At 47.4% G+C, this 26,916-nt stretch overlaps 1 protein-coding gene and 1 long non-coding RNA gene across 4 annotated transcripts in view; one reads left to right on the top strand and one right to left on the bottom strand.

The window, feature by feature from the left end:
• Positions 1–26,916, top strand: part of LOC101167710 (double C2-like domain-containing protein alpha) — a 37,855-nt gene that overhangs the window by 4,209 nt on the left and 6,730 nt on the right. For both annotated transcript variants that reach the window (XR_002873616.1, XM_023957215.1), the window contains exons 2-10: positions 7,389–7,730; positions 9,003–9,082; positions 13,659–13,733; positions 13,841–13,950; positions 15,000–15,126; positions 15,217–15,276; positions 20,898–21,109; positions 23,407–23,488; positions 23,674–23,770. Coding sequence is in view for 1 of the 2 variants with exons in the window: in XM_023957215.1 (XP_023812983.1) it covers positions 7,394–7,730; positions 9,003–9,082; positions 13,659–13,733; positions 13,841–13,950; positions 15,000–15,126; positions 15,217–15,276; positions 20,898–21,109; positions 23,407–23,488; positions 23,674–23,770 (1,180 nt within the window). In the remaining variant the exon portion in view is untranslated. The remainder of the gene's footprint in view (positions 1–7,388; positions 7,731–9,002; positions 9,083–13,658; positions 13,734–13,840; positions 13,951–14,999; positions 15,127–15,216; positions 15,277–20,897; positions 21,110–23,406; positions 23,489–23,673; positions 23,771–26,916) is intronic.
• LOC105354487 lies at positions 710–20,938 on the bottom strand. 2 transcript variants are annotated; one of them, XR_002873618.1, is made up of 5 exons: positions 20,841–20,938; positions 18,220–18,294; positions 2,834–2,987; positions 2,679–2,754; positions 710–2,539 (listed from the first exon to the last, which is right to left on the bottom strand). It is a non-coding gene; the product is annotated as an uncharacterized LOC105354487 (long non-coding RNA). The 2 variants fall into 2 exon arrangements; XR_002873617.1 differs by having other exon boundaries at positions 710–2,987.

Below are 26,916 nucleotides of genomic sequence, written 5' to 3'. Positions count from 1 at the left end.
GCGTTTGTTTCGATCCGCGGCTGAGATGCCATCTGTGGAGGCTCCGCCTTAATAAAGCCCCTATCGGGGTAAATCTGGACTCTTGTTTCAGAGAATCCGATCGATATCACGTCTGCATGGCAACAAAAGCTGAACCCATGAACGCCGCCTGCTGTGGTCTGATGACGGAGACGGAACCACACTAAGGAGGTGCTGAGGAGGATCCTGGAGGACAAGCTCCTCTGCAGAAGGAGCCATGTGAGCTGCTTCATGGAGATGCTTCTGAGCCTGTGATGAGGCAGGCGGGGGTGGGGGCTCGGCAGACCATCAGGTGACCCCCCCACAGGTGGATGTTAGATCTGGGAGGGTTTAAATAATGTTTACCTCTCTAGAACCACAGTCTTCAGCCAAATCTAGTAGTTTGAGTTCTGGTCTGATCCAGAACCGTCTCCTCTGATGGTCCTCCTGGTTCTGCAGGTGTGAACGCTCACCTGGACTCTGGTTTGGACCAATCAGGAGATCTCTGGTCCTCCTGAGAACAAAGGTCTCTGTTCTCCTGCAGATGAACTTCTGTTCATTTCAGTGAGGGAGGAGGAGAACCAAAGGGAGGAGGAGAACCAAAGGGAGGAGGAGAACCAAAGGGAGGAGGAGAACCAAGGGAGGAGGAGAACCAAAGGGAGGAGGAGAACCAAAGGAGGAGGAGAACCAAGGGAGGAGGAGAACCAAGGGAGGAGGAGAACCAAAGGGAGGAGGAGAACCAAAGGAGGAGGAGAACCACCTTCCCTACAAAACTGTTGCCGTGGTAACGGCATAAACAAAAAGAATTTGAACTGAAGTCACTGAGCTTAGAACCCGCTGAGACCAGGAGCGTGGATGAAGAGCGCCACCGGGAGGTAAAGGGACCTTCTCAGACGCATCATCACAGACCTCACCTGCACAGGTGTCCTCTGGGAAACGTGCAGTTTTTGCACCAGAAGCTGGTTCTGGTCCAAACATGGATGGACTGTCATGATGTCAGAGATTCTCCTGGTTTCACAGATGTTTGTGAACGCAGCCTTCATCCCGTGCATCATCCTCAGTGACCTCCAAACACGGCTCCACGGCTGACGGAGGGGGTCACGGTCCCACTCTGGGGGTGTGGGGTGCTGGTCGGTCATCAGAGCTCCTCTCACACCTGTCAGTCAGCCATCAGCAGAGTGACAGCCGTCTGGCCAGAGGCTCACCTCCGTGTGCAGGAGAACACGCGTGAGGAGCAGGACGTGCAGAGGGGCGGCAGCTTCCATTAGCATATTCGTCTGGGCTTAACGCTGCGCCGCAGAGCCTCGCCGTAATCCCACGGCAGCACGCCGCTCCAGATTTCCCTTTCATGTGGGAGAATGTTTGGGCTGATAAACGCCGCTTCCTGAATTAGCATGATTGTGACGGCCGTGACAGAAAGGCGGCGGGCCTCACAGGTGTGAGTCATGTGACAGGTGAGACTCATAATTATTTCATCTGAACATAATATTCAGCAGAATGACCCAGAGAGGAAAGAGGATGCTGAGCGTCAGAGTTTTTACTGCAGAAACTAAAGACGGACGCTGAGTTTACCTCCACGCTCTTACTTTGAAAGCCTGCATGACATCAGAGTGCAGCATTCCCATCATCGTCCTGAATCCATATTTCATCTAAACATTCCATTTCCTGTAGAAACCCAGCAAACCGCCACGCGTCTCCGGTTCCCTCACGGTCCTCTGCAGGTTCACGGGGCTGAAGGGGGGGTCACTCTGGATTTGAACCAGAACCTTCTTGTTCTGAGGCAGCCGTGCTTCTCGCCGCACCGAGCAAAGCTTTGTAGAAACGCTGCAGCAAAATGAAAAAGCAAAGACGGGTAAAGAAAACTGCCGTCTTATTTCTGACACACTGAAGCCGCTGAAGAACAGATCCAGGAGAGCTTCAGACTGAACTGAGTTAGCTTGAAGAATGTTGAAATGTTTTAAATGTAAAACCTTCTGAGTAAAAAAGTCACTGTAACGTTTTCAAAAGAGGTAAAAGACCAGCATGAGGTCTAAATGGAGCTTTAATCCTTCAGAATGACGTCACTGATCCAAGGATCTCAATCTGACCTGAAGGAGCTTCATGAAGAATCTGGTCTCCAAGAGTGAAAACCAAAAGAACCGGCAGGAACCTCCTGAAGAACGTTCTCGTGCCAGAAGGAAACGCAGTCTCAGAGGGACTGCAGGGGGCGCTCTGCTGCTCTGAGAATAGAGATAATCTCAGCTTCACATTCTGACCTTTTCTCAGCTCCTCCCACCAGAACTGCTTCAGCTGACAGGAGCCTCTGTGAGGACCGACGGGTCAGCGGTTCTCCTCCTCCTTTCAGCTAAACTCCACCTGCTCCTGCAGTCAGCGGAGCACAGAAGGAGGAGGCGAGTCCGGACTTCCTCCCCGTCTCTGATTCAGCACTGACGGGGGCTTCAGCCTCGTTAAACGTCCTCTGCAGGAGTTTGTCCCTCATCAGATCTTCACACCAAAGGCTGCTGCAGTGAGTGTTGGAACAGAGTCCACTTCCTCAGGTTTCCTGCTAATGAGACTTTTCTGAGGACGTTTTCTTCAAAATCACCAGAACGAAACGAGCTTTTCAAGCAGAGAACAAAGACGAATAGAAATGTTTCCAGCATAAAGTCTTCATCATAGAGATCCATTTAATCTGATCTAACCTGAAGGAGTCATTGAGAACCTTTAATCAGCTCCCAGTCCCTGTCCCGGACGAGCCCCCACCTCTCACAAACCAGCCTGCAACAAAAGCAGGAGAGATGAAATGAATGTGCAAAGGTGAATAGATGACAGCGATGGACCATGTTCAAACACGGACCTCCTCCAGAATCCAGATAAGAACAAAGTCCTTCAGCAGAGATCCGGTTGGTTCTGACTCATCAAGGCTCAGCAGATCCAGCAGTCCGCTCCCTCTGGTGCCACCTCCACCCACCCACTGGAGACCGTTTCTCCATCCGACTGTTTTACGGCTCCTAGATGAGCGATAGGGGCTAAATGTTGAGAAAGCAGCAGGAGGTGCAGCAGGAGGTGCAGCAGGAGGCCTGAATGCTGCTGCTCTGGAAAATGCTACATTTTGGTTTTTAACAGAATATTTTATCTGACACATAATTTGGATGTAATCAGAAATTTCTTTCCCTTTTTTTTACTAGTTTGTAGCTCAAAATACAGAAAGATGTAGAAAACTGTGGTGAGACCAGCCATGTAAAGATCAATCAATATCAATCAATCGATCAATTGATTGATATTGATTAACCATTCAACCAACCAATCCGTGAATGAATCCGTCAGAATGGATCCATCCCTTCATTCATGTCTGTTTCCTGTCCTCCTCATCATCACTGGGATTTTTTTCCTTCTGCTTTCTTCATCTGCGACCCCCCCCCCCCCCCCGCCCCCCGCCTCAGTGTTTCTGGCACAAACAAACAGTCATCCTCCTTATTAGGTACCTGCTGTCTGCGTCCTGCAGACGTCTGCTGAGACTCATTTGGGCCTAAATTGTGTCAGATCTTCTGTGGAAGGAGTTTGTTTCAGAGTCAGAGCGTTTTCTTGTAATGAGACATTTAGCTGAGAGGAACTGAAGGTGTGGAGTCAGACTGTGTGTGCGGATGTGTGTGTGTGTGTGTGGGGGGGGGGGGGGGGGCACCTGTGGTGAGGCTGTTCTGCCGCCGGAGGACCAGAACCATCAATCACTGCTAACAAGCCGGAGTCTCCATCCGTCAGAGCTGCTGGATGGAGACTCGGGTCTTCAGGCACAATCTTGGACCCGGCTCATTCGGATTAGTTCTGGTCCAGATCGAAGGACACGGAGGTGCTGGCGGACTGGGACGTTTGGTCACGAACATTTTTTATTCTTTTAAACTTTTCATATGCAAATGTGTTGTGTAGAAAACATTAAAGTTCCACTCCGATCATATTTTGATCTGTTTTCAAAGCGGTTCCAGTGCTCGTTTAATTACAGTCATGATGTTTTTAGCCGACATCCTAAAAACCTGTCTAATGAACTCATTAGAAATTCACCTCTAAGCTGTGGTACAGAGTAACCTGCACTAATTTCCTATCATCCCTTTATTTACACGTCCTACCTCTAGCTTACAGCCCCTCACACCCCCAATCTAACATTATTGGTACAACAAAAACAGCAGCAGTATCAGATCCGTCCATCCGTCCAGTTCTGATCCAGATTCCAGCTCAGACCAGGAAGACAAAGACGTTCATGGATCCATATGTCTGCAGGTGGAGGATCAGAAAGGGGCGGAGCCTGGAGACTTTGGCCCTATGATTGTAGTTTATGTCACAAATACGATCTCTTTTAACAACTATTTGAATGAAGAAACAGTCGGTTTCTGCGGTTTTAATCTTAATTTTCTTTATCTATGTCATTCATCAGAAAAACTCTACAAGAACACGTTGGGTTCTGTTGAGTCTAATGAAGACTTGAATATTCATTTTCTCATATTCCTGCATCGTTTTCAGAGTTTCCACCCCAAAATGTGAAGCAATATGTCGGTGAAGGTTCTCATTTTTCCAGGTGACGTTGTCTTGAAGTGGAGTCTGAATTTAAAATCGTCATTTCTGAAATGTTTCTTCACTCATCCAAGCGGTCCGACAGGTGAAGATACTCGGAGGATGAAGGATTTACCGTCTGTCTTCTGTTCTTCATGGTTCTTGCTGTTCTTTAGTCAGTCTGTTCTGTGGTCCACCTCCGTCTCTGTCACACTGAGACATCATGGTCGTGCATTGATAGTTTTTGGATTTGGCTAAGGAGCTTCTTGGTTCTGACCCAATATTTGGTTTGACTGAGATTTCCTTTGGGGCTGTTGGTTCGAAGCATTTTTTGATCCTGGATTGGTACCTGTTGGATCTGGATCTTGTTGCTCCTCACTTGTTTAGGTGTTTTTGATTTGACTAAATTTGTGTTAAATGGTTGCCTCTGAAAGGACCTCCTCATTCCAGAACAGATCAGATGGGTCAAAGTTTGACTTCATGAAACTGTTGGAGGACTTGATGTTGTCTCAGGACTTGGTGGTCTGTACTTGACTTTGTCTTTGCTGCTGGATCCTGGTCTTTGAGTGGGGTCACTGGTCCTTTCATTGAGTTGTAAAGTTCTGGTTCTGGCTGTAGAACAGGCTCTGAAATTGTATCTGCGAGCCTTCGACCCTCTTTGGTCCTGACTTGGTACTTGTTTCTGGATTGGGCGTATTTCTCGCTTTTGTCAGATTGTCTTACTTGAGTTTATATTTTCTTTAAAGTGGGACATTTTAGTTCAGAAATCTACTTCCCATCGATTCCCTCCAGGAGGAAAAAGCCAGATCTGCGTCAAAGATCCTGAGGTGAAAGTCTAGTTTTTGGATGTGGTTTTGTTTGTCCCTCCTGGTTCTTGGCCCCTCACGTTGTGTTTGGCTCTGCTGGCCCACGTTGGCTGGATTGGACGTGTCTTTGGTTCTGACCAGCAGCATGCAGACGTCAGTGGAGATCAGCCTCTGTGACAGTGACGGCTGCAGTCAGACTGTCGCTGCAGGAGATCAGACGTCTTCACATGACATTTCCCATCCAGATCCCCTCAGTTTCTGTGTTTCAGGAGTGAGCCTTTGATCAAAGTCACCCTCATCCTTCCTGTTGTGTTCAGGAGGCGGATTCAACCGCCGTCCAAAGCCACTGTGATGTAATGACAGGGCAGGTTTCTGATGCAGCTGGGAAATGCATCCTTGGTCTGGAGCCAAAGTCCTTCAGTAAAAGTGTGTAATTACACAGCAGTTGTTCATATCCTCCATGAAACAAGCAAAAAAAGGAAGAAAATGCTCACCCAAGGAATCCTAAACATAAAAGCTGGTTTTGTGGTTTTCTTTGATTTGTTGACAAGAAGAAGATGGAACGTCTAAACTGCAGAGAAGATGAGATTTCTGCAGTGGTCTGACAAACAAAACTTCTCCTTTTAAGGGGGCTTTTGGTAAAGTAGGACACTGAGTCCTGAAGATTAACAAATCCTCAAAAAGTCTGAGGTCTGAAGGTCGTGACAGACTGGACAGGGAGTTTGTGATTGGGTAACGATTGGGATGTGGGCCGTAACCAAAACTCCTGGATCAGTGAGGACTTGTGGTGCTAGCAGGACCTTGAACTGTTGTAACACTCAGCATTAAATGAGAGTATTTACAAACCTTAATCAGGGTTCTACTTTCCTTACTGTATGTGTTTGTTTCTTTTTCTCCATTGATACCAAACAACTCCAACACAACACAACCTCACTTTTAAATATACACATCACCCTTAGTAGGAACCAGCACCCAAATACCTCCAGTCTTTCTATTATTTACACTCCGTTCTTTAAAGTTTCTTTGACGTCTTTAGTCTCTCAGGACAAAGCAGTCTCAAAGATTTGTTTGGCTTGTGACGCTCCGTCCGCGTTCAGATGGACAACGACTTCTTACCAGATTAGTTGATTCGGGTATCGTAATACTTTCCAAGAAAAGGGAAGACCTTTCAAAGAGTGGCAGAAAGTTCCGGTACATCCTTCAACCGTTATCCAGAGAAACCTCCATTGTTTTTTAATCCATCCCTGAAGCGGCAGTGATAGCGTCACTCAGACGTTCCTCTCCTTCCTCCTTCGCTTGGCTCCGCCTCCCCCCCTATTTGTGCTGTCATTAGCTGTAATCAACCACACACCTGAGAGACCGGAAGTCACCGGCAGGAAGTCTTTTGGCCGCCATATTTGTAGTTCACAAATAGACTATTATTGAAAGATAAACATAGTCTAAACACAAATACATAAAATCAAACTTTTATAAGGTGCTCATACGGTGACAAAAATGAAATACTGGACCATTAATATTTGTGGCTAATTTGGAGTGCATTTACTGTCCATTGTCTCAACAGTAAAATGACAATCCTATGTTTATGTGGCAATGCTACAGTGTTAGCAGGACCTTGAACTGTTAGCAGGACCTTGAACTGTTAGCAGGACCTTGAACTGTTAGCAGAACCTTGAACTGTTAGCAGGACCTTGAACTGTTAGCAGAACCTTGAACTGTTAGCAGAACCTTGAACTGTTAGCAGAACCTTGAACTGTTAGCAGGACCTTGAACTGTTAGCAGGACCTTGAACTGCTAGCAGAACCTTGAACTGTTAGCAGGACCTTGAACTGTTAGCAGAACCTTGAACTGTTAGCAGAACCTTGAACTGTTAGCAGGACCTTGAACTGTTAGCAGGACCTTGAACTGTTAGCAGAACCTTGAACTGTTAGCAGAACCTTGAACTGTTAGCAGAACCTTGAACTGTTAGCAGGACCTTGAACTGTTAGCAGGACCTTGAACTGCTAGCAGAACCTTTAATTTCTAGCAGAATCTTGAGGACGTTCCGGATTCTCTCTGTGTTTCCAGACTCTATGACGGTGCAGAGAGGAAAGAAGCTCAGCATCTCCATCCAAGAACACATGGCCATTGACGTCTGCCCCGGCCCCATCAGACCCATCCGACAGATCTCCGCCTACTTCCCCCGCCTGTCCCCCACCTCCCCCACACCCCTTTCCCCAAACCCCTCCCTGTCTCCTCCCCCCAACACTTCCCCCGTGGCCCTCAGCCCGCCAGTGGCATCAGCGATGGGCGGAGCTCACCTGCTGTCTCCTCTGCGGGCGCACCGCGGGTGGGGCGGTGGCTCTTTGTCCCAGAACAGCAGCATGGACACGTCTGTGGAAATCAACAGCGATGACAGTGACGACTGCAGTGAGCCTCGCTGTCGGCATGTGTCTGTGTGTCTGTGTTTGTTGGTGTGTGTCTGTGGGTGTTTGTGTTACTGTGTGTGTGTGCTTCCATTTGTGTGTTAGTGTGTGTTTGTGTTCTCGTATTTGTGACATCATCAGGACTGTGACTGTGATCCACACCAACTATTTGAGGACCTTCAGGTTGATTTGCATTGATGTGGTTTTCTGGTTAGGTTTTAGGTTTAGAGCTCAGATATGATGCGGGTCGAGTACGGTCCAGCATGATACTGGACCAGTAAAACCACCACAAGCGAAACTGAGACCACGTTAGACTGACAACATCTGGATCCAGTCTGGCTACTGTAACAGCGGGCAGAACCATTTCTGACCCGGCCCAGATTTCTCCTCTTGTTTGAAGCTCAACAGCAAAGATTTTTTCAGCTAAATGGGAGAATAGAAGGAAAATGTTTTCCTTTTGTTTATAATTTTTTAACCTTCAAATGTTTATTTAAAAAACAACAAAATAATTCAAACATAAATGGCTTTATTTGCATTCTAACATTAATTATATTTTAATCTTCAGATTTGAACTTTTATATATTTGTTTTACATGATGCCATTTTTGATTCCCTAAAACATCTGCAGGTCAATGAAGCAACAGCCAGCAGACTTCTGCAGAAATTCAAAGATGGTGAAAGTTCTTCTAGGTTCAGGTTGGAGTTTATGGAAGATCAGTCAAACGTTTGAACCTTCTCACTGTCAAATGAGAGTGCTAACCACTACACCACGGTGCAGCCCAGAAACCCAGTTAATGTCAAATCTCCACTATATTATCAGAGTTTTACGTAGCATCAAGGATGGAGGGAGATGAGATGTGGTCACATGACACATTAAGGTTGTAGTGGGATTCCCTCTTAGAGAACTTTGATTGTGTATCTCAAGCTTGGAGGCAATAGCGCCCCCTAAAGAGTAGCTGTTAAACATGCAGGACCTTTCCAGGCGCTTCCAGGTCTGCTTCAGGGTTTTTGTTCTTTTTGGAGTCTGCAGATGAGTCCCAGAACCTTCCGCATTTGAGACCTAGACTTGAGCAAGCGCAGGGTTGTTGGATTTAAAGAACTCCTGGTGTGTTGGCTCCTCAGGAGTTTTGGTGCCTTCAGGTGTGTATGTTGTATTGGGTCAGTGTGAACGGCGTTGCTCCATCACCTCCCGCTTCATCTGCTCTCCTGCATGTTTCTCCTGGTCTCCGTCTTTTTCCCGGCGCTCTCTAACGACTCGAGCCGGTTCTCCTCCACAGCTGCTCTGGGAACGCTGGAGTTCGAGCTGAGGTACGAGCAGATCTCCAGCGAGCTCCACTGCACCGTTCTGAAGGCCAAGGTGAGGCTGCAGCCGCTGGTTGTCATGTAGGCGAGTGAGGATGAGGAGGCTGACACCAGTTTCACAGATTCCACAGAGATTTTAGTCTTCGGCGAAAAAAAACGCCTCAGTCTAGGATTTGATCTGAACTGTTGAAGGGATGAAAGGTTTTCTACAGACAGAAAAAGAACAGAAGATTTTCATTTCATCCAGAACGTTTCTCAAATGAATCGTTCCAAAACACTGAGAAAGCTGGATATTTGGAAATATAAACCAAACAAAACAAACAAAACTTTAAGCTCAAATGACCAAATATTTTGTTCCCAGCAGAACTTAAACCACCCAGATGTTTAAAAGTGACATTTTTCTGCTCTCAGGAAAGTTTGACAAGAGCAGAAATGAGTTATTTTAACATCCGTCTGGTTAGCTGGTTATGCCTGTTGGAGGCGGAGCCTAAAAGGTCAGATCTTCAGTCTGTGAAGGAGTGGAAGTTCAAGAACCTTTAAGAGGGAAACACTGGAGAACGTAAAATAAGAGAAACATCATTAAAGATTCAGAAAAACTGGAGGGATCTCTGTGCGTCAGGGACAACATGTGGCTGCATCACTGATGAAGGGGATTGTGTCCAAACGAGACGTTCTTGATGGTGATAACGTCTCATCCGAACAGGCGGGGGGAGGTTAATCTTAATATTATCCCAGAAAAGAGACAGACTCATCACAGAAACAATAACTGAAGACAAAGGCAGAACCGTCGGTTCCTCTAAAGCAGGAAATTCATCCGTGGAATGAGAACGTAATCCGGTTTATCTGTGGAAAGTCATGAACTTCATCGTGTTTTTTGGTTTCTTCCTCTGCTGGATTGTCCGGTTCTTTTCAGGTTTAATTCAATCACAGCTTTTATTTTCATAAATGAGTTTTTCTAAACTGTCCAAAAATAGAAACCAGAAAGTGACTCTGATAATAAATGATAATGAAAATGATAGTGATGATAAAAGAATCTCATCCGTCTTTCATTTCATAACGTCAACAAGAAAATATTCAGATTTATGATCCTCACAGACACTGATGGTTCTCCTGAGGAGCAGGCTTTCAGGGGGGGGGGGGTCTGCAGAGAAATGCTTACAAAGGTGAGCTGTGTGTGCGTGTGCACGTGCGTGTGCACGGCCTCTCTCTGACTCCAGAGTGAGAGTTTAATGTTAGAGGTGAGATAAGCGGCGCCTGAGGCTGCAGAGCCAGCAGGAGGAGCAGGAGCAGCAGGAGGAGCAGGTGGGCACAAAGCAAAAACACCTCCAGGGTTCACAGGGTCTGCCCCCAGGAATTAGCCTGCTCCGAACCTAACCGCAGACATTTACCCACCAAACAGATAAGCTCCAACAACCAAAATGAATCCTGAAATCCTGAAATGAGACGGGGAGGTTGACGGGAGTTTGCTCCGCCCACCTCTACAATGTGCAGAAAGTGGGCGGGACAAAGAAAAGGGAGATTTGTTCAGTCCAGAAAGATTCATCTCAGTTGCTGATGAGGAGGGTCTGTGATCAAACCGTCTGATGAAGAAGATGTCATGTGATCTTCAGCTGTGAGGCGGGTCTGGGTTGGTTCCGCTCCACGTGACCCGTGTCGCCGCCGCTGAAGGTTCTCATTAGCATTCCTGCAGACGTGCGTCTCACTGAGGAGGACGCTGCTCCACCGTCTCAGGGAGGGAGAGGATCTGGACTCCTGTCTTCAGGAGTCGTTCTTCTATTTGAGGACCACTTTAATGTCAATGAGTGCCCCCCCTCCCTGACAGCTCCCCTCGCTGCTGCACAGCCTCTGTGTCCACGGGGAGCTTTCAGTCCAGGCGCCGCCGCCGGCTGGACGTCTGACAGGCAGCTCATCGCGTTTTAAACCCTTGACTTCCGGTTTGAAGCACACAAACCAAAGCCGGGGTGGTTCAGCGGCTGACCACTGGGGGGCCGGTTCTACAGCCAAGCCTCCGTTCACTGAAACATCAACTCAGAAATGGACAAATAAAGCGGCGGTCCTGTAACATTGATCATTTATGAACGTTTTTATCCTGTCCCCAAACGTTCTCATGATAAAGGCTGAAGCACTCTGATGTTTTGCTCCTCTTCAAGTCACATGACTAAAACTGTCACCAGAAGCATCTGCACTAATCTGGACCGCATGGAGCACTAGGGTGGACGCTCCTGTGGGCGGGGCCTCCCGCACAGACAGACAGAGGGCGTGGCTGGATCAGCATCTGCAGAACAGCTGAGTTTGGGAACAGCTCTTGTATATCGGAGAAGCTGCTGTTGTGCTGCAGCTGCAATGGTTTATGGGAAACGTGTCCGGATAAACGTCCTCAGATCCTCACGTTCATCTTGGACGTTTCCACACTGACCCCCCCCCCCCCCCCCCCCCCCTCCATCAGGGTAACATCTGTCAGATCTTAGAGTCTTCGTCGCCGTTCGTTCCACTGGATCATCATTTCTGTCACATTAAGATTGGATTTCACTCAGAAGGTCACGGCCCCCTCCTCACCAGAAATAAAATAATTGTAGGTGGTGTGTGTGTGTCTGGGGGGGGGGGGGGGGGGGGGGTCTGCAGCTGCTGAAGGTTTAAATGTCAAAGTTGTTGAAAGACATTAAAGTTCAATTTCTCATCATGATCCAGTCTGATGAGCTTTTCTCTAAGATACACCTGGGGGGGGGGGGGGGGGCAGTTTCTTCCATTAATCTCAAATTCAGAAAAAACAGCCATGAATTCACCGAATTTAAACTCATTCATTCTGATGGTAAAACATCCGGGACGACAAAAGTGTCTGTGACACGCGTGACGGAGCTTCACCTGAAGAACGTTTGGATGTCAGCGTCTGAAAAAAACTGAAGGAACTGATGTTCAAAGACTTTAATGGGTCTTTAAAAATCTGAATCTCAATTTGTTAAATTATTGCTAATAAAAACTTCTAAACTTTATTCATATTTTTCAAAGCCTGATGTTTGTTTCAGACTGAATCCTGTTGGTTCCATTTTGAAGCTTTAATATTATAAATGACAGACGAGGTCACTGCAGGTCACTGCAGGTCACTGCAGGTCACTGCAGGTCACTGCAGATCACCGCAGGTCACCGCAGGTCACCGCAGGTCACAGCAGGTCACTGCAGGTCACTGCAGGTCACAGCAGGTCACTGCAGGTCACAGCAGGTCACCGCAGGTCACCGCAGGTCACCGCAGGTCACCGCAGGTCACCGCAGGGCACAGCAGGTCACCGCAGGTCACCGCAGGTCACCGCAGGTCACCGCAGGTCACTGCAGGTCACCGCAGGTCACTGCAGGTCACCGCAGGTCACAGCAGGTCACCGCAGGTCACAGCAGGTCACTGCAGGTCACCGCAGGTCACAGCTGGTCACTGCAGGTCACCGCAGGTCACAGCAGGTCACTGCAGGTCACTGCAGGTCACCGCAGGTCACAGCAGGTCACTGCAGGTCACCGCAGGTCACTGCAGGTCACCGCAGGTCACAGCAGGTCACCGCAGGTCACAGCAGGTCACTGCAGGTCACCGCAGGTCACAGCTGGTCACTGCAGGTCACCGCAGGTCACAGCAGGTCACTGCAGGTCACTGCAGGTCACCGCAGGTCACAGCAGGTCACTGCAGGTCACCGCAGGTCACTGCAGGTCACCGCAGGTCACTGCAGGTCACCGCAGGTCACTGCAGGTCACAGCAGGTCACTGCAGGTCACTGCAGGTCACAGCAGGTCACTGCAGGGCACAGCAGGTCACTGCAGGTCACTGCAGGTCACTGCAGGTCACCGCAGGTCACTGCAGGTCACCGCAGGTCACTGCAGGTCACCGCAGGTCACAGCAGGTCACCGCAGGTCACAGCAGGTCACTGCAGGTCACCGCAGGTCACAGCTGGTCACTGCAGGTCACTGCAGGTCACAGCAGGTCACTGCAGGTCACTGCAGGTCACCGCAGGTCACTGCAGGTCACCGCAGGTCACCGCAGGTCACTGCAGGTCACCGCAGGTCACCGCAGGTCACCGCAGGTCACTGCAGGTCACAGCAGGTCACAGCAGGTCACTGCAGGTCACCGCAGGGCACAGCAGGTCACTGCAGGTCACTGCAGGTCACTGCAGGTCACTGCAGGTCACCGCAGGTCACAGCAGGTCACTGCAGGTCACCGCAGGTCACAGCAGGTCACTGCAGGTCACCGCAGGTCACAGCAGGTCACTGCAGGTCACTGCAGGTCACTGCAGGTCACCGCAGGTCACAGCAGGTCACTGCAGGTCACCGCAGGTCACAGCAGGTCACCGCAGGTCACAGCAGGTCACCGCAGGTCACAGCAGGTCACTGCAGGTCACAGCAGGTCACTGCAGGTCACCGCAGGTCACCGCAGGTCACCGCAGGTCACAGCAGGTCACTGCAGGTCACCGCAGGTCACCGCAGGTCACTGCAGGTCACTGCAGGTCACAGCAGGTCACTGCAGGTCACTGCAGGTCACTGCAGGTCACAGCAGGTCACTGCAGGTCACAGCAGGTCACCGCAGGTCACAGCAGGTCACAGCAGGTCACTGCAGGTCACAGCAGGTCACTGCAGGTCTCAGTGAACTTTGTGTTCCAGGGTCTGAAGCCGATGGACTTTAACGGTTTGGCCGACCCGTACGTCAAACTGCACCTGCTGCCCGGAGCCTCAAAGGTGAGATGCAACCTGAAGGTCGGTGGTTTGTGTGTGTGTTCTTTGGTGTGTGTGTTGTTTTGTGTGTGTTCTTTAGTGTGTTTATGTTCTGTTCTGTTTGTCGTCAGGCCAACAAGCTGAAGACAAAGACGATCCGGAACTCCCTGAATCCGGTTTGGAACGAGACGCTGATCTACGTCGGGATCACAGAGGAGGACATGCACAGGAAAACGCTCAGGTGTGTGCATGTGTGGCGGCGTGCACGTGGCAGTGAGTGGCAGCAGGACGTTTCCTGACGTCTGGTTGGAGCTGTGGTTCCTCTGGCGGTTCCCCACATGACAGTAAAGCTGTTACTCAGCCCAGAATGACCTTTAGAACCTCCCCAGCAACAAAATAGAGAAAGGTTTTCCATTTAGCTCTTGATGTTCCTGCACTTTAAATCAGATTTTTTCTGTTTATTCTGAATTTAAATCTCTTTAAATCTTGAAGACGGCTTCAATTTAGGACACTGGAATACATCCTGATTCCTGAAAAACAACAAATTTGTTCTTGGTGGAAGCAGAAACACCCCCCCCCCCCTTCCCCCTCTGTGCTTCCTGGATTTCTTTACACGTTTTCTTGTTCTCATTTATTTCGTGTATTTCTTTGCATCAGGTTTCATTCTACTCATCCTTAAATCTTCCTGTGGTGTTGTTTTCCTTTGTTCATTTCCTGTTCCATCTAAAATTCTTCTCTGTGTTTCCTTCATATTCTCTTTGTTACTCCTCTATTTCCCTCTATTTCTATTTCTTTCTTTTCTCCATTTCCTCTGTATTTCCTCTCCGTTTCCTCTGTACTTCCTCTCCGTTTCCTCTGTACTTCCTCTCCGTTTCCTCTGTATTTCCTCTCTGTTTCATCTGTATTTCCTGTGTGTTTCCTCTGTATTTCCTCTCCATTTCCTCTGTACTTCCTCTCCGTTTCCTCTGTATTTCCTGTGCGTTTCCTCTCCGTTTCCTCTGTATCTCCTCTCCGTTTCCTCTGTATTTCCTCTCCATTTCCTCTGTACTTCCTCTCCGTTTCCTCTGTATTTCCTCTCTGTTTCCTCTGTATTTCCTCTGTATTTCCTCTCCGTTTCCTCTCAGTTTCCTCTCCGTTTCCTCTGTACTTCCTCTCCGTTTTCTCTGTATTTCCTCTCCGTTTCCTCTGTATTTCCTCTCCGTTTCCTCTCAGTTTCCTCTCCGTTTCCTCTGTACTTCCTCTCCGTTTCCTCTGTATTTCCTCTCCATTTCCTCTCCGTCTCACCTGCAGGTTAACCGTGTGCGATGAAGACAAGCTGACTCATAACGAGTTGATCGGTGAGTCTCGGGTTCCTCTGAAGCGTCTGAAGCCCAACGTGACCAAACACTTCCACACCTGCCTGGAACATCCGCCTCCGGTAACGTTTGGGTGGAGGATCTGCAGAAAACCTCCTCGTCTTTCACTTCCTGGATGTTTTACTGAAACCGACCTTTGTCTCCCCCTCAAGCTGCCCTCCCCATCAGCTGTGGGGGAGGCCCTGCGAGGGATTTCCTGCTACCTGAGAGAGGTGAGGAAAACTTGATTTACATCAAGCAGAAGCTGCAAAGCGTCAAACCCGTTTCTGCTGTGGCGAGCTGCAGACAGCAGGTTCAGAGATCGCTGTCTGCGGCCACGGATCTGAGTCTGCAGAAGACGTTCCAACACGGAGAAATGGGACTGAAAGATTCAGAGTGAAGCAGGACTCTGCCTGTGAAATAGTCTTTGGCTGGAGACACTTGCTTGTTTGGGGTGAGGCGAGTCCAGAGACCCTGATGGTGTTTAAGGCCAAATCGCACTGAAGCGAAGACCGAAGAGGAGGGAACAGGGCGACGTGTCTAGATAGACAAACATCTTTGAATTTCCTCGTGATTGGCTGAGAAGAACGTCAGCACGCCGGCTATTGGCTCAGACGGAGAACTGATTGATGCGTGGCGTGAAGATTCAGCACCCCGGCGTACCTGGGGCCTCATTTCTAAAACTTTGCGTAGGATTTGCGTCAGAAGTGGCGTACGGATGAAACATAGGACGTGCGTACGCACAGAAATATTCGGAGTTATAAAACCGTGCGCACGCACATCCTACGCATCTTTCCCTTAATAAATGACAACCAATTCTAAATGCAGCGCAGCTTTTGCGGCTTCATGACACGCCCATAGCTGCCCATATATAGTCCGTGAAACGCACGGTATTCAATATTCATTGATTGTGAAATCATGGCAAACACAGAGAGGAAATCAAAAAAACGTAACTTCACTCAATGTGAAGTAGAAGTTATCGTTGGCGAGGTGGAAAAGAGGAGAATAATGTTGTTTGGAGGGAACAGTGTGGGCGTTACTAATGCCAAAAAGGCACGTGAGTGGCAAACGGTGGCAGACACCGTAAATACTGTAGCCTCACAACCTCGGACCGTGGCCGAAATAAAGAAGAAATGAAAGAAATGATCGGACATCAAAGTCGAGGCAGAGCGCCAGATGCACCGGGTGACACGCGTGGTTCCTCCGAGTGCTCTTCTGTAACGCCAGGCCCAAAAGCCCGCAGAGGTCCAACAGGACGGCTGGAGGAAGTCAGAACCGGCTCATAAGCCACTCGTCCTTGTTTGCCAGCAAGTCTTCTTGCTGTCTAAAGATGCGTTCACTCTGAATTCTTCCATTTGCCACATCTTCTAAGAGCACAACATCAGCCATTGTGCGTCATTACGCATTGTGATGGGGCATTTTATTTCCCTCCATTTAATTACATCTGACAAGCTGCAGATGTCGGTAATAATCGACGTGGAAATGGGAAATTGATCAGCAAATGTAATTTCTTGTTGCTTTCTGAATGGTTGAGACATACGCCATACATTGTTTTACCAAAAATAAAACAAACTAAAGGCATATGCATGAATACCATAATTCTGTAGCTTATGAAGAAATGTTTTACTATGAAAACAAATTTCCCCAGTGGACAATTAATATGTCCGTCTGTCTATCTGCACCTATATCTGCTCCTCCAGACGGACACATTGAGGAGAATATCAGTTTTGTACATTATTTCATTCTGTTAACTATATTATTTATGAGGATGAATTGCACAACATGCCAATATTGCAGAACATATTTCACTTTTCTTTTTGCAAATAAGTGTTCATTTGTATTTCTATTGTAATTTTTGTTTGATTTTTTTGTTTGTTTCACTGCTGATCGATCAAACGGGTGTTGGTGTAGCTGTTAATTGTCAGACTTGCTTTGTGAAGTCTTCATGTTATTTCTGAGAGGCAGTATTGTCATTTTCACTTTCACGTGTTTCTTCCATCTGCCGACGGCGTCGCCGTTTCTCATTTCACCCGTTTTTGTGCGTACACCTGGGTCAGAGCGTGAAGGACCGCACATTTTCCCGTCAAGTTTGCTTTTTATAAATCTCAACTATTGCGTAGAGAGTGACGTACGCCTTCTTTTGTGCGTACGCAACCTTTAGAAATGAGGCCCCTGGAGAGCAGGTAGATGTTCACTTCAGCAGGATCCCGGTCCAGAGTCCAGAGCAACATGGATTCAGGCGGGTTCTTCTCTTTGAGAGTCTTCCTTCCAACAGAATCTGTCTTCTCTGTCTTTAGCTGATCCAGCATTTCTCTGTTTCTCTGCGTTAAGATAAGAAGATTTGAACCTTTCTGTGTTTTTTGACAGTAGTTTTCTTTATTTCTTCTCTTTGTCGTTAGACTTTCATGTAGAATTACTAGTTTAGCAGATAATCATGGATTAGTAGCTCTCATCTTTAGATCCTCGGCAAACGTCTCATTTACTTCACTGTTTTAACGTTTACAGATCATTTATGTTGCTTCTTAGCATTTTTAGTGCACAAGTTTGTTTTTGAGCAGAAATCTGCAGTTGTGACCCAAACGATTCACAGTCTGTCGTTGTTCTTCATCAGCTGCTCTTCAGAAATGGTCCAACTGTTCGTCTCAGCTGTTCATTTGTCTAACGAGAGGAAATGAAAGTGTTGATATGATTTCTGACCTAAAATGTTGGTGAAGTTTGGAAATGAAAGCCCAGCCCTGCTGGTTTGCAGCGCTCAGAAGCTGGAGGGATTTTTCTCCGGTTTCCTGTGACCGAGGAGAAAATGAGAGAGAACAGCGTGAAGTCTGCCGGCTGCGTCTCCTCGGAAGAAAACGAATGTGGATCAGTGGAGGCAGAGACCACGCTAAGCCTGTCTGAGCTCATTAGCCGCCCGGACCTGAACAGGTGTTCTAACAAAGAGGAACACAAACAGCAGCATTTCCTAATGACTCTCTGCTCGCCAAAACACAAAAGCAACACTAGCAGGGATCAGAGTTTCTCTGAAACCAGCAGCTTTCACCAGAAACTTCCTTCCATTCAGGAATATGTTTAGTTCTCACCTCATTTCTAATCATTTTCAAGCCAAACAAAATCATTCATTAAACTAATTGGTAGTGCAAAATAAATCTGACCCGAGCTCAAACACCGACAATACTTACACAGAACTGTGCATAGATGTGTTTTCAGAGCCGAGGTCACCAGAGGAAGCTGCAGTCATGTGACCCAAAAACAAACTAAAACAAAGAAAAAAAGACTCTGGTTTCATAAAATACAGAAAAATATCACAAACAAAGACCAACAACAGACACACCTCTTATGTCAAACACAGACACACCTCTTATGTCAATCAAACACAGACACGCCTCTTATGTCAATCAAACACAGACACGCCTCTTATGTCAATCAAACACAGACACACCTGTCCTGTCAATCAAACACAGACACGTCTCTCCTGTCAATCAAACACAGACACGTCTCTCCTGTCAATCAAACACAGACATGCCTCTTCTGTCAATCAAACACAGACACGCCTCTTCTGTCAAACACAAACACACCTGTCCTGTCAATCAAACACAGACACACCTGTCCTGCCAATCAAACACAGACACACCTGTCCTGTCAATCAAACACAGACACACCTCTTCTGTCAATCAAACACAGACACACCTCTCCTGTCAATCAAACACAGACACACCTGTCCTGCCAATCAAACACAGACACACCTGTCCTGTCAATCAAACACAGACACACCTCTTCTGTCAATCAAACACAGACACACCTCTTCTGTCAATCAAACACAGTCACACCTCTCCTGTTTATCAAACACAGACACGCCTCTTCTGTCAATCAAACACAGACACGCCTATTCTGTCAAACACAGACACACCTATCCTGTCAATCAAACACAGACACACCTCTCCTGTTTATCAAACACAGACACGCCTCTTCCGTCAATCAAACACAGACACACCTCTCCTGTTTATCAAACACAGACACGCCTCTTCTGTCAATCAAACACAGACACACCTCTTCTGTCAATCAAACACAGACACACCTCTTCTGTCAATCAAACACAGACACATTTCTTCTGTCAATCAAACACAGACACACCTATCCTGTCAATCAAACACAGACACGCCTCTTCTGTCAAACACAAACACACCTGTCCTGTCAATCAAACACAGACACACCTGTCCTGCCAATCAAACACAGACACACCTGTCCTGTCAATCAAACACAAACACACCTCTTCTGTCAATCAAACACAGACACACCTCTCCTGTTTATCAAACACAGACACGCCTCTTCCGTCAATCAAACACAGACACACCTCTCCTGTTTATCAAACACAGACACGCCTCTTCTGTCAATCAAACACAGACACACCTCTTCTGTCAATCAAACACAGACACACCTCTTCTGTCAATCAAACACAGTCACACCTCTCCTGTCAATCAAACACACCCCCTCTGTCAAACAAACACAGACACCTCTCTTCTGTCAATCAAACACAGACACACCTCTTCTGTCAATCAAACACAGACACATTTCTTCTGTCAATCAAACACAGACACACCTATCCTGTCAATCAAACACAGACACACCTGTCCTGTCAATCAAACACAGACACGTCTCTCCTGTCAATCAAACACAGACACGTCTCTTCTGTCAATCAAACACAGACATACCTGTCCTGTCAATCAAACACAGACACGTCTCTCCTGTCAATCAAACACAGACACGTCTCTCCTGTCAATCAAACACAGACACAACTCTTCTGTCAATCAAACACAGACACACCTCTCCTGTCAATCAACCACAGTCACACCTCTCCTGTCAATCAAACACACCCCTTCTGTCAAACAAACACAGACATGCCTCTTCTGTCAATCAAACACAGACATGTTTCTTCTGTCAATCAAACACAGACACAACTCTTCTGTCAATCAAACACAGACACACCTCTCCTGTCAATCAACCACAGTCACACCTCTCCTGTCAATCAAACACACCCCTTCTGTCAAACAAACACAGACATGCCTCTTCTGTCAATCAAACACAGACATGTTTCTTCTGTCAATCAATTACAGACACAACTATCCTGTCAATCAAACACAGACACGTCTCTCCTGTCAATCAAACACAGACACACCTCTTCTGTCAATCAAACACAGACACACCTGTCCTGTCAATCAAACACAGACACACCTCTTCTGTCAATCAAACACAGACAGTCTCATTTCTGTCAAACAGACACGCCTTTTTTTCTGTTACAGACCCGACCATCTCCTGTTAATCAATCACTGGAGTCATTTTTATTGGTCAGGCTGCTGCAGAAAACCATTGATCTGCTTTTCTTTGGAGCTCCTCCTCTTCCTCTAAGCCAGCTGCGTCCAAATCCAGCCCTCAAGGGCCGGCAACCTGCTGGTTTTCCAGAAACCCTGCCTCATTTGCTGTTGATCACCTGGATCAGGTGTGTTTAGCCAATAAGGAGCTTCAACGGCAGGTTGATTGGAAAACATATAGGACACCGGCCCTTGAGGCCTGGAATTGGACACCCCTGCTCTAAGCTGAGTAGCCTCTGTGACCCCTCCCCATCCAGAACCCCCTTGGTTCTGCAGAACTCTGTCGGACTTCCTCCTCTGCTTAAACAGAACTTTAGCTTTGTCGTGCAGCGGAGGAGGACTGAATGGTAATAAGGAGGCGGTGCTCCTGCTGGCCTCATGCAGAATGAGGAGCCTGCAGGGTTACACTCCCCCCCCCGATGATCCAGACTAACCTGTTCAGATGACGGTCTTTGGTTGTGACTCCTCCCCCTCCTCATCCTGGTCTGCAGTGGGAGAACGAACAGCTGCACAGCCTGGAGGAGAGGGGCCGCCTTCTCCTGTCCCTGCAGTTTCTACCTCCGGTCAGTCCCGAGGATCCCGACGGTGACGGGCGAGGGAGGGGCGATGGCCGGCGTAACGGCGGACTCTGTGTGGCGGTGAAGCGGTGCGCCCATCTGGCAGCCATGGACGTGAACGGATTCTCCGATCCCTACGTGAAGATGTGAGTCCGAGTTCAGAGTTTTGTCCAGTTTCACGCCGCGACACCCGTGAAGGTCACATGACTACGGTCAGACCAATCAGAGAGGAGGAGTCTGCTCCAAAACTTTGATTGATGCTTTTGAATTTAAAAATGTCAAAGTAGAACAGATTCAGTTTATTCCACAAAACGACAACAATAATAAAACAAACATGAGGAAAACCGACGGAATATTTCCGGTTAAAACAGAAAAATTCTGTTGGTTTTTCTATAAAACCCAAACTGGCCAACAATTCTGTCTGCAAACAACAGTTTTCAGTCTTGTCTGCAGGTGGATGATCAGAATGGGGCGGAGCATGAAGCTTGTGGCCCCGCCCAGCGTATTTTCTACGTCACAATAATGTCGTTTGCTCCTGATTCACTAAGATTTGAATAAGAAAAACTCAGAAATGCAGTTTTAATCTTGATTTTCTGTCTAAAGGGGTTAAAGTAGGAACACCTAAACCCCCAAAAGCACCATCTTCATCAAATCGTGTCTTTAAAGTGACGGCTTGTGCTTCTTCTGGTCTAAAAACAGATTTTATCTGGATTTGCTTCTTTTGAAAGCGTTTTGTCTTCCTGATGATAAATGAAGCTTCTTTCTTGCAGGTTTGGTTTTCCCGCTGCAGCTCAGCGGCTCTCTCACATTTGGGGCGTCTCTGTACTCGAGCTCGCTCTCAGGGGGGGGGGGGCTCGCTTTGAGCGGGCGACTCAAGGAAACACGGCAGCAACTGACAGCCGAGGTTTGACCCCCCCAGCGTGTCCTGAATATCAATAGGCTGACGGTCAGACCCCACAAGCGCGTCAACAATCGGTCGGCCATCTTTTCCCGCAGCCTCCAGATCTTCTCAGGAATCTGAGGCCAAAGCCGGAGTTATTGAAGCATTTTAATGAATAACTTTCTGTGAGAGGAAACCAACAGAGCAAGACGTGAAATGAAAGTCTGGCGTGAAATAATAGTAGACGGGTCAGATGTTAGATGACAGATATTCTCCTAATTAAAACTGCAATTAAAACCAGATCCTGATCCAGATGAAGCCACAGACACATTCCTGCATCTGGACCGCCAGAACCCGCACCTCATGATCTGCGTGACCCCGCCCATGTTCAGCAGCTCCACAGCCCCGCCCACACAGATGAGGAAATGCATTCATTTACCCTACAGAGCACCCCCCCCCCAGAGCAGTCAGCCTTCAAAAGCTAACAGATAATCACATTATGTGAATAACATCTATGATTTCCACTACATTCATTTACCTGAGAGTAAAACTAACAATATCGACTTCCACCTGTAGGGGGCAGCAGCTGCAAAACTGTATTCTTATGAAGTGATATTTATGCTGCTGTTGCAAACAAAACTGTCTGAGTTGCAAATGAAAATATTCAATATTTGCTTTCAAATACTTTTTCTTTGTTTTCATTTTTTCTTTGCTGAACGATGGCAGAAATGTGACGCTGACCTGAAACTGGTGAGAGCAAAATCAAAGACAGGAAAAAAGCGAGAAGAGACACAACGCATGAAAACACGTCTTGCAAACATAAATATATATTTTTTTAAGAAAAAAAAGTTTGAATGTTTGTGTTTTTTAAAAAAAATATGCTTAAAAGACAATAAAAATACTTTAAAAAAAGATTTGAAAGCAATTATTTAATATTTTCATTTGTAACCTAGAATGCTGTGTGTGCAACGTGGTGGCATAAATATCACTCCATATACTCTGAGCGTCCAAAATCCATGAATGCTGCTAGAACCTGATCCAAGGCCCAAAAATCACTCGTTAGTCTGATTACATTTAATAACATCAAACATTTCAACAACTAAGAAATACCTCGTATTGTCTAAAGGTTCTAGCTGCTTCTCCCATCTTCCATCCATCCTCCTCCAGGTCACATGACCAGCAGAAGCCCAGACCTCCCATTCCTCAAAAAGTCCCCATCCATTTAGGATAATCCTACATAATTCAGTGTTTTACTTTGTGTGGTTCTGCAGATGTACATTTCAGTTCTGAGACCCTGCAGGGACATGAGTGAGCCTGAAACATTAAGGCTGGAACATTCATCTACAGATGTTCCCCCGGTGTGGTTGTGCAGCCTGGTCTGGGTCTGGGAGCGCCACAAGCAGAACTTGAGGAGGTTTTTGTGGAGGAGGACTGAGCATCTGTACTTAGACTGCTGCCACGGCGACCTGCCGTAGAAAATGCACTAATGTCCTAAGCCGGGCTGTTCTCAGAGCAGAACTGTTCTTTCTAGTCAACAGGAAGTTCTTTTCTTTGTATTTTCAGATACCTGAAGCCGGACATAAAGAAGAAATCGAAGCACAAAACAGCCGTGAGGAAAAAGACGCTCAACCCCGAATACGACGAGGTGAGGCGTCTGCTCTGCTGGAATTCAGACGCTCGCACAGACGGATGACGCTAATGAGCCCCTCCCTTCTGTGGTGATCGTTTGACCCTCCTGACAGACGCACAGCACACCATCAGGACGGAAAAGCAAATACCGCCAAACACGGGCTGTTGTCTGAACACGCGTGTCCGTCTGTGTCACTGCAGGAGTTTTTCTACGAGATCTCTCTGACTGAGCTCGCCAAGAAGACCCTGGAAGTGACGGTGTGGGACTACGACCTGGGACGCTCCAACGATTTCATTGGTAAGAGGAACCACTGGGTCAGAACCGCCGCTCCAAACCCCGCCCGCTCTCTGAAACCTGTTCCTAAATCTCCTGATCAGTTTGTCTGAGGAAAAAACTGCCCCCCCAGTTCAGTTCTGAGACCCTGCAGGGACATGAGTGAGCCTGAAACATGAAGGCGGGAACATTAAGGCGGGAACATGGAGCCGGGAACATTAAGGCGGGAACATTAAGCCGGGAACATGGAGGCGGGAACATTAAGGCAGGAACATGGAGGCGGGAACATGGAGGCGGGAACATTAAGGTGGGAACGTGGAGGCGGGAACATTAAGGCGGGAACATGGAGGCAGGAACATTAAGGCGGGAACATGGAGGCGGGAACATTAAGGCAGGAACATGGAGGCGGGAACATGGAGGCGGGAACATTAAGGTGGGAACGTGGAGGCGGGAACATGGAGGCGGGAACATGGAGGCGGGAACATTAAATCGGGAACATGGAGGCGGGAACATTTATTTGAACATGGAGGCGGGAAAATTAAGGCAGGAACATTAAGGCGGGAACATGGAGGCGGGAACATTAAGGCAGGAACATTTATTTGAACATGGAGGTGGGAAAATTAAGACGGGAAAATTAAGGCGGGAACATGGAGGCGGGAACATTAAGGGCGGGAACATGGAGGCGGGAACATTAAGGTGGGAACGTGGAGGCGGGAACATGGAGGCGGGAACATGGAGGCGGGAACATTAAATCGGGAACATGGAGGCGGGAACATTTATTTGAACATGGAGGCGGGAAAATTAAGGCAGGAACATTAAGGCGGGAACATGGAGGCGGGAACATTAAGGCGGGAACATTTATTTGAACATGGAGGTGGGAAAATTAAGACGGGAAAATTAAGGCAGGAACATTAAGGCGGGAACATGGAGACGGGAACATTAAGGTGGGAACATTAAGGCGGGAACATTAAGGTGGGAACATTAAGGTGGGAACATGGAGGCGGGAACATTTATTTGAACATGGAGGCGGGAACATGGAGGCGGGAACATTAAGGTGGGAACATTAAGGCGGGAACATTAAGGTGGGAACATGGAGGCGGGAACATTTATTTGAACATGGAGGCGGGAACATTAAGGCGGGAACATCAAGGCGGGAACATTAAGGTGGGAACATTAAGGCGGGAACATTAAGGCGGGAACATGGAGGCGGGAACATTTATTTGAACATGGAGGCGGGAACATTAAGGCGGGAACATCAAGGCGGGAACATCAAGGCGGGAACATTAAGGCGGGAACATTAAGGCGGGAACATTAAGGCGGGAACATGGAGGCGGGAACATTAAGGCAGGAACATGGAGGCGGGAACATTAAGGCGGGAACATGGAGGCGGGAACATTTATTTGAACATGGAGACGGGAAAATTAAGGCAGGAACATTAAAGCGGGAACATTAAGGCGGGAACGTGGAGGCGGGAACATTAAGGTGGGAACATGGAGGCGGGAACATTACGGCGGGAACGTGGAGGTGGGGACATTAAGGCGGGAACATGGAGGCGGGAACATGGAGGCGGGGACATTAAGGCGGAAACATTAAGGTGGGAACATTAAAGAGGGAACATGGAGGCGGGAACATGGAGGCGGGAACATTAAGGCGGGAACGTGGAGCGGGGACATTAAGGCGGGAACATGGAGGCGGGAACATTAAGGCTGGAACGTGGAGGTGGGGACATTAAGGCGGGAACATGGAGGCGGGAACATGGAGACGGGAACATTAAGGTGGGAAAATTAAGGCGGGAACATGGAGGCGGGGACATTAAGGCGGAAACATGGAGGCGGGAACATTAAGGCGGGAACATTAAGGCGGGAACATGGAAGCGGGGACATTAAGGCGGAAACATGGAGGCGGGAACATTAAGGCGGGAACATTAAGGCGGGAACATGGAGGCGGGGACATTAAGGCGGAAACATTAAGGCGGGAACATTAAAGTGGGAACATGGAGGCGGGGACATTAAGGCGGGAACATGGAGGCGGGGACATGGAGGCGGGGACATGGAGGCGGGAACATTAAGGCGGGAACATGGAGGCGGGGACATTAAGGCGGAAACATTAAGGTGGGAACATTAAAGTGGGAACATGGAGGCGGGGACATTAAGGCGGGAACATGGAGGCGGGGACATGGAGGCGGGGACATGGAGGCGGGAACATTAAGGCGGGAACAGCTGTCGAGGCGGAAGCTGTTTGAGAAACTCTGGTTTGTTTGACAGCTTTGGTTCTTTTTCCTGATCAAACGGTGAAAATGATCCCAGGATGTAACTCATCAGTTCATCAGTCAAATGAAAGCAGATCCAGAAATCAACAGGAAGGCAGCCGTGGTTTCATTTGAATGAACCTTTATTTGCAATGACGACCTGGCCCTGGGGAGCAGTGAAGATTAACCTTTATACTGTGTTTGGGTCAAAATGGACCCATTTCAAGTCAGAAAACGGGTCAAAATGGACCTGGACACAATATAAGGGTTAAAATGACCCAAAGATCTGACAGATCTCCTTTTAGTCCTGTGATCTGAGGTCAGGAGACTCTCCTCATTAAATAAAACATAAATGTTCAACACCAACATTCAATCAATTCCTGACAATCATTAGATGTGATTTTCAAAGGACACTGATCTTCCACCTGTCCTGGCTAGGGATGGGTATCGTTAAGGTTTTAACGGTACTACTACTCTTATCGATACTGCTTATCGATTCGGTATTTTAACGATACTCTTATTGATACTTTTTGAGGACGAATAATAAATAAATATATAACAAATGAAGAACATAAAGTATTTTATTTCTTCATTATGCAACAAAACTGTTTTTTTTTAACAAAAAATTTTACTTTGTACATGAGAATGTTCCAGAATGTTCATTTAAATTATTTAATCTAATTATTTGTATTCTTTATGAGCGTGATGTTTCCTTTGATCTTTTGTCCATTCTCCACAACCTTGAATAGACTTTTCTGTCTGTCAAACACCAGAGTTAAGTTAAGTTAAATTAAATGATGGAAACAATTTCATTTTCATGCAGACTCCTTTCTATTTATTTATTTTTGTTTAAATCCAGTAAACCCAATAAATTATATTAATTTTACGGATGACAACTATCATTAGTCATTAATTATTATTA

The sequence above is a fragment of the Oryzias latipes genome, chromosome 8 (assembly GCF_002234675.1).
Source record: "Oryzias latipes chromosome 8, ASM223467v1".
Taxonomy (NCBI): Eukaryota; Metazoa; Chordata; class Actinopteri; order Beloniformes; family Adrianichthyidae; genus Oryzias; species Oryzias latipes.
Note: the sequence above shows the minus strand (reverse complement) of the source record. Positions and strands in the feature narration are given on the sequence as shown.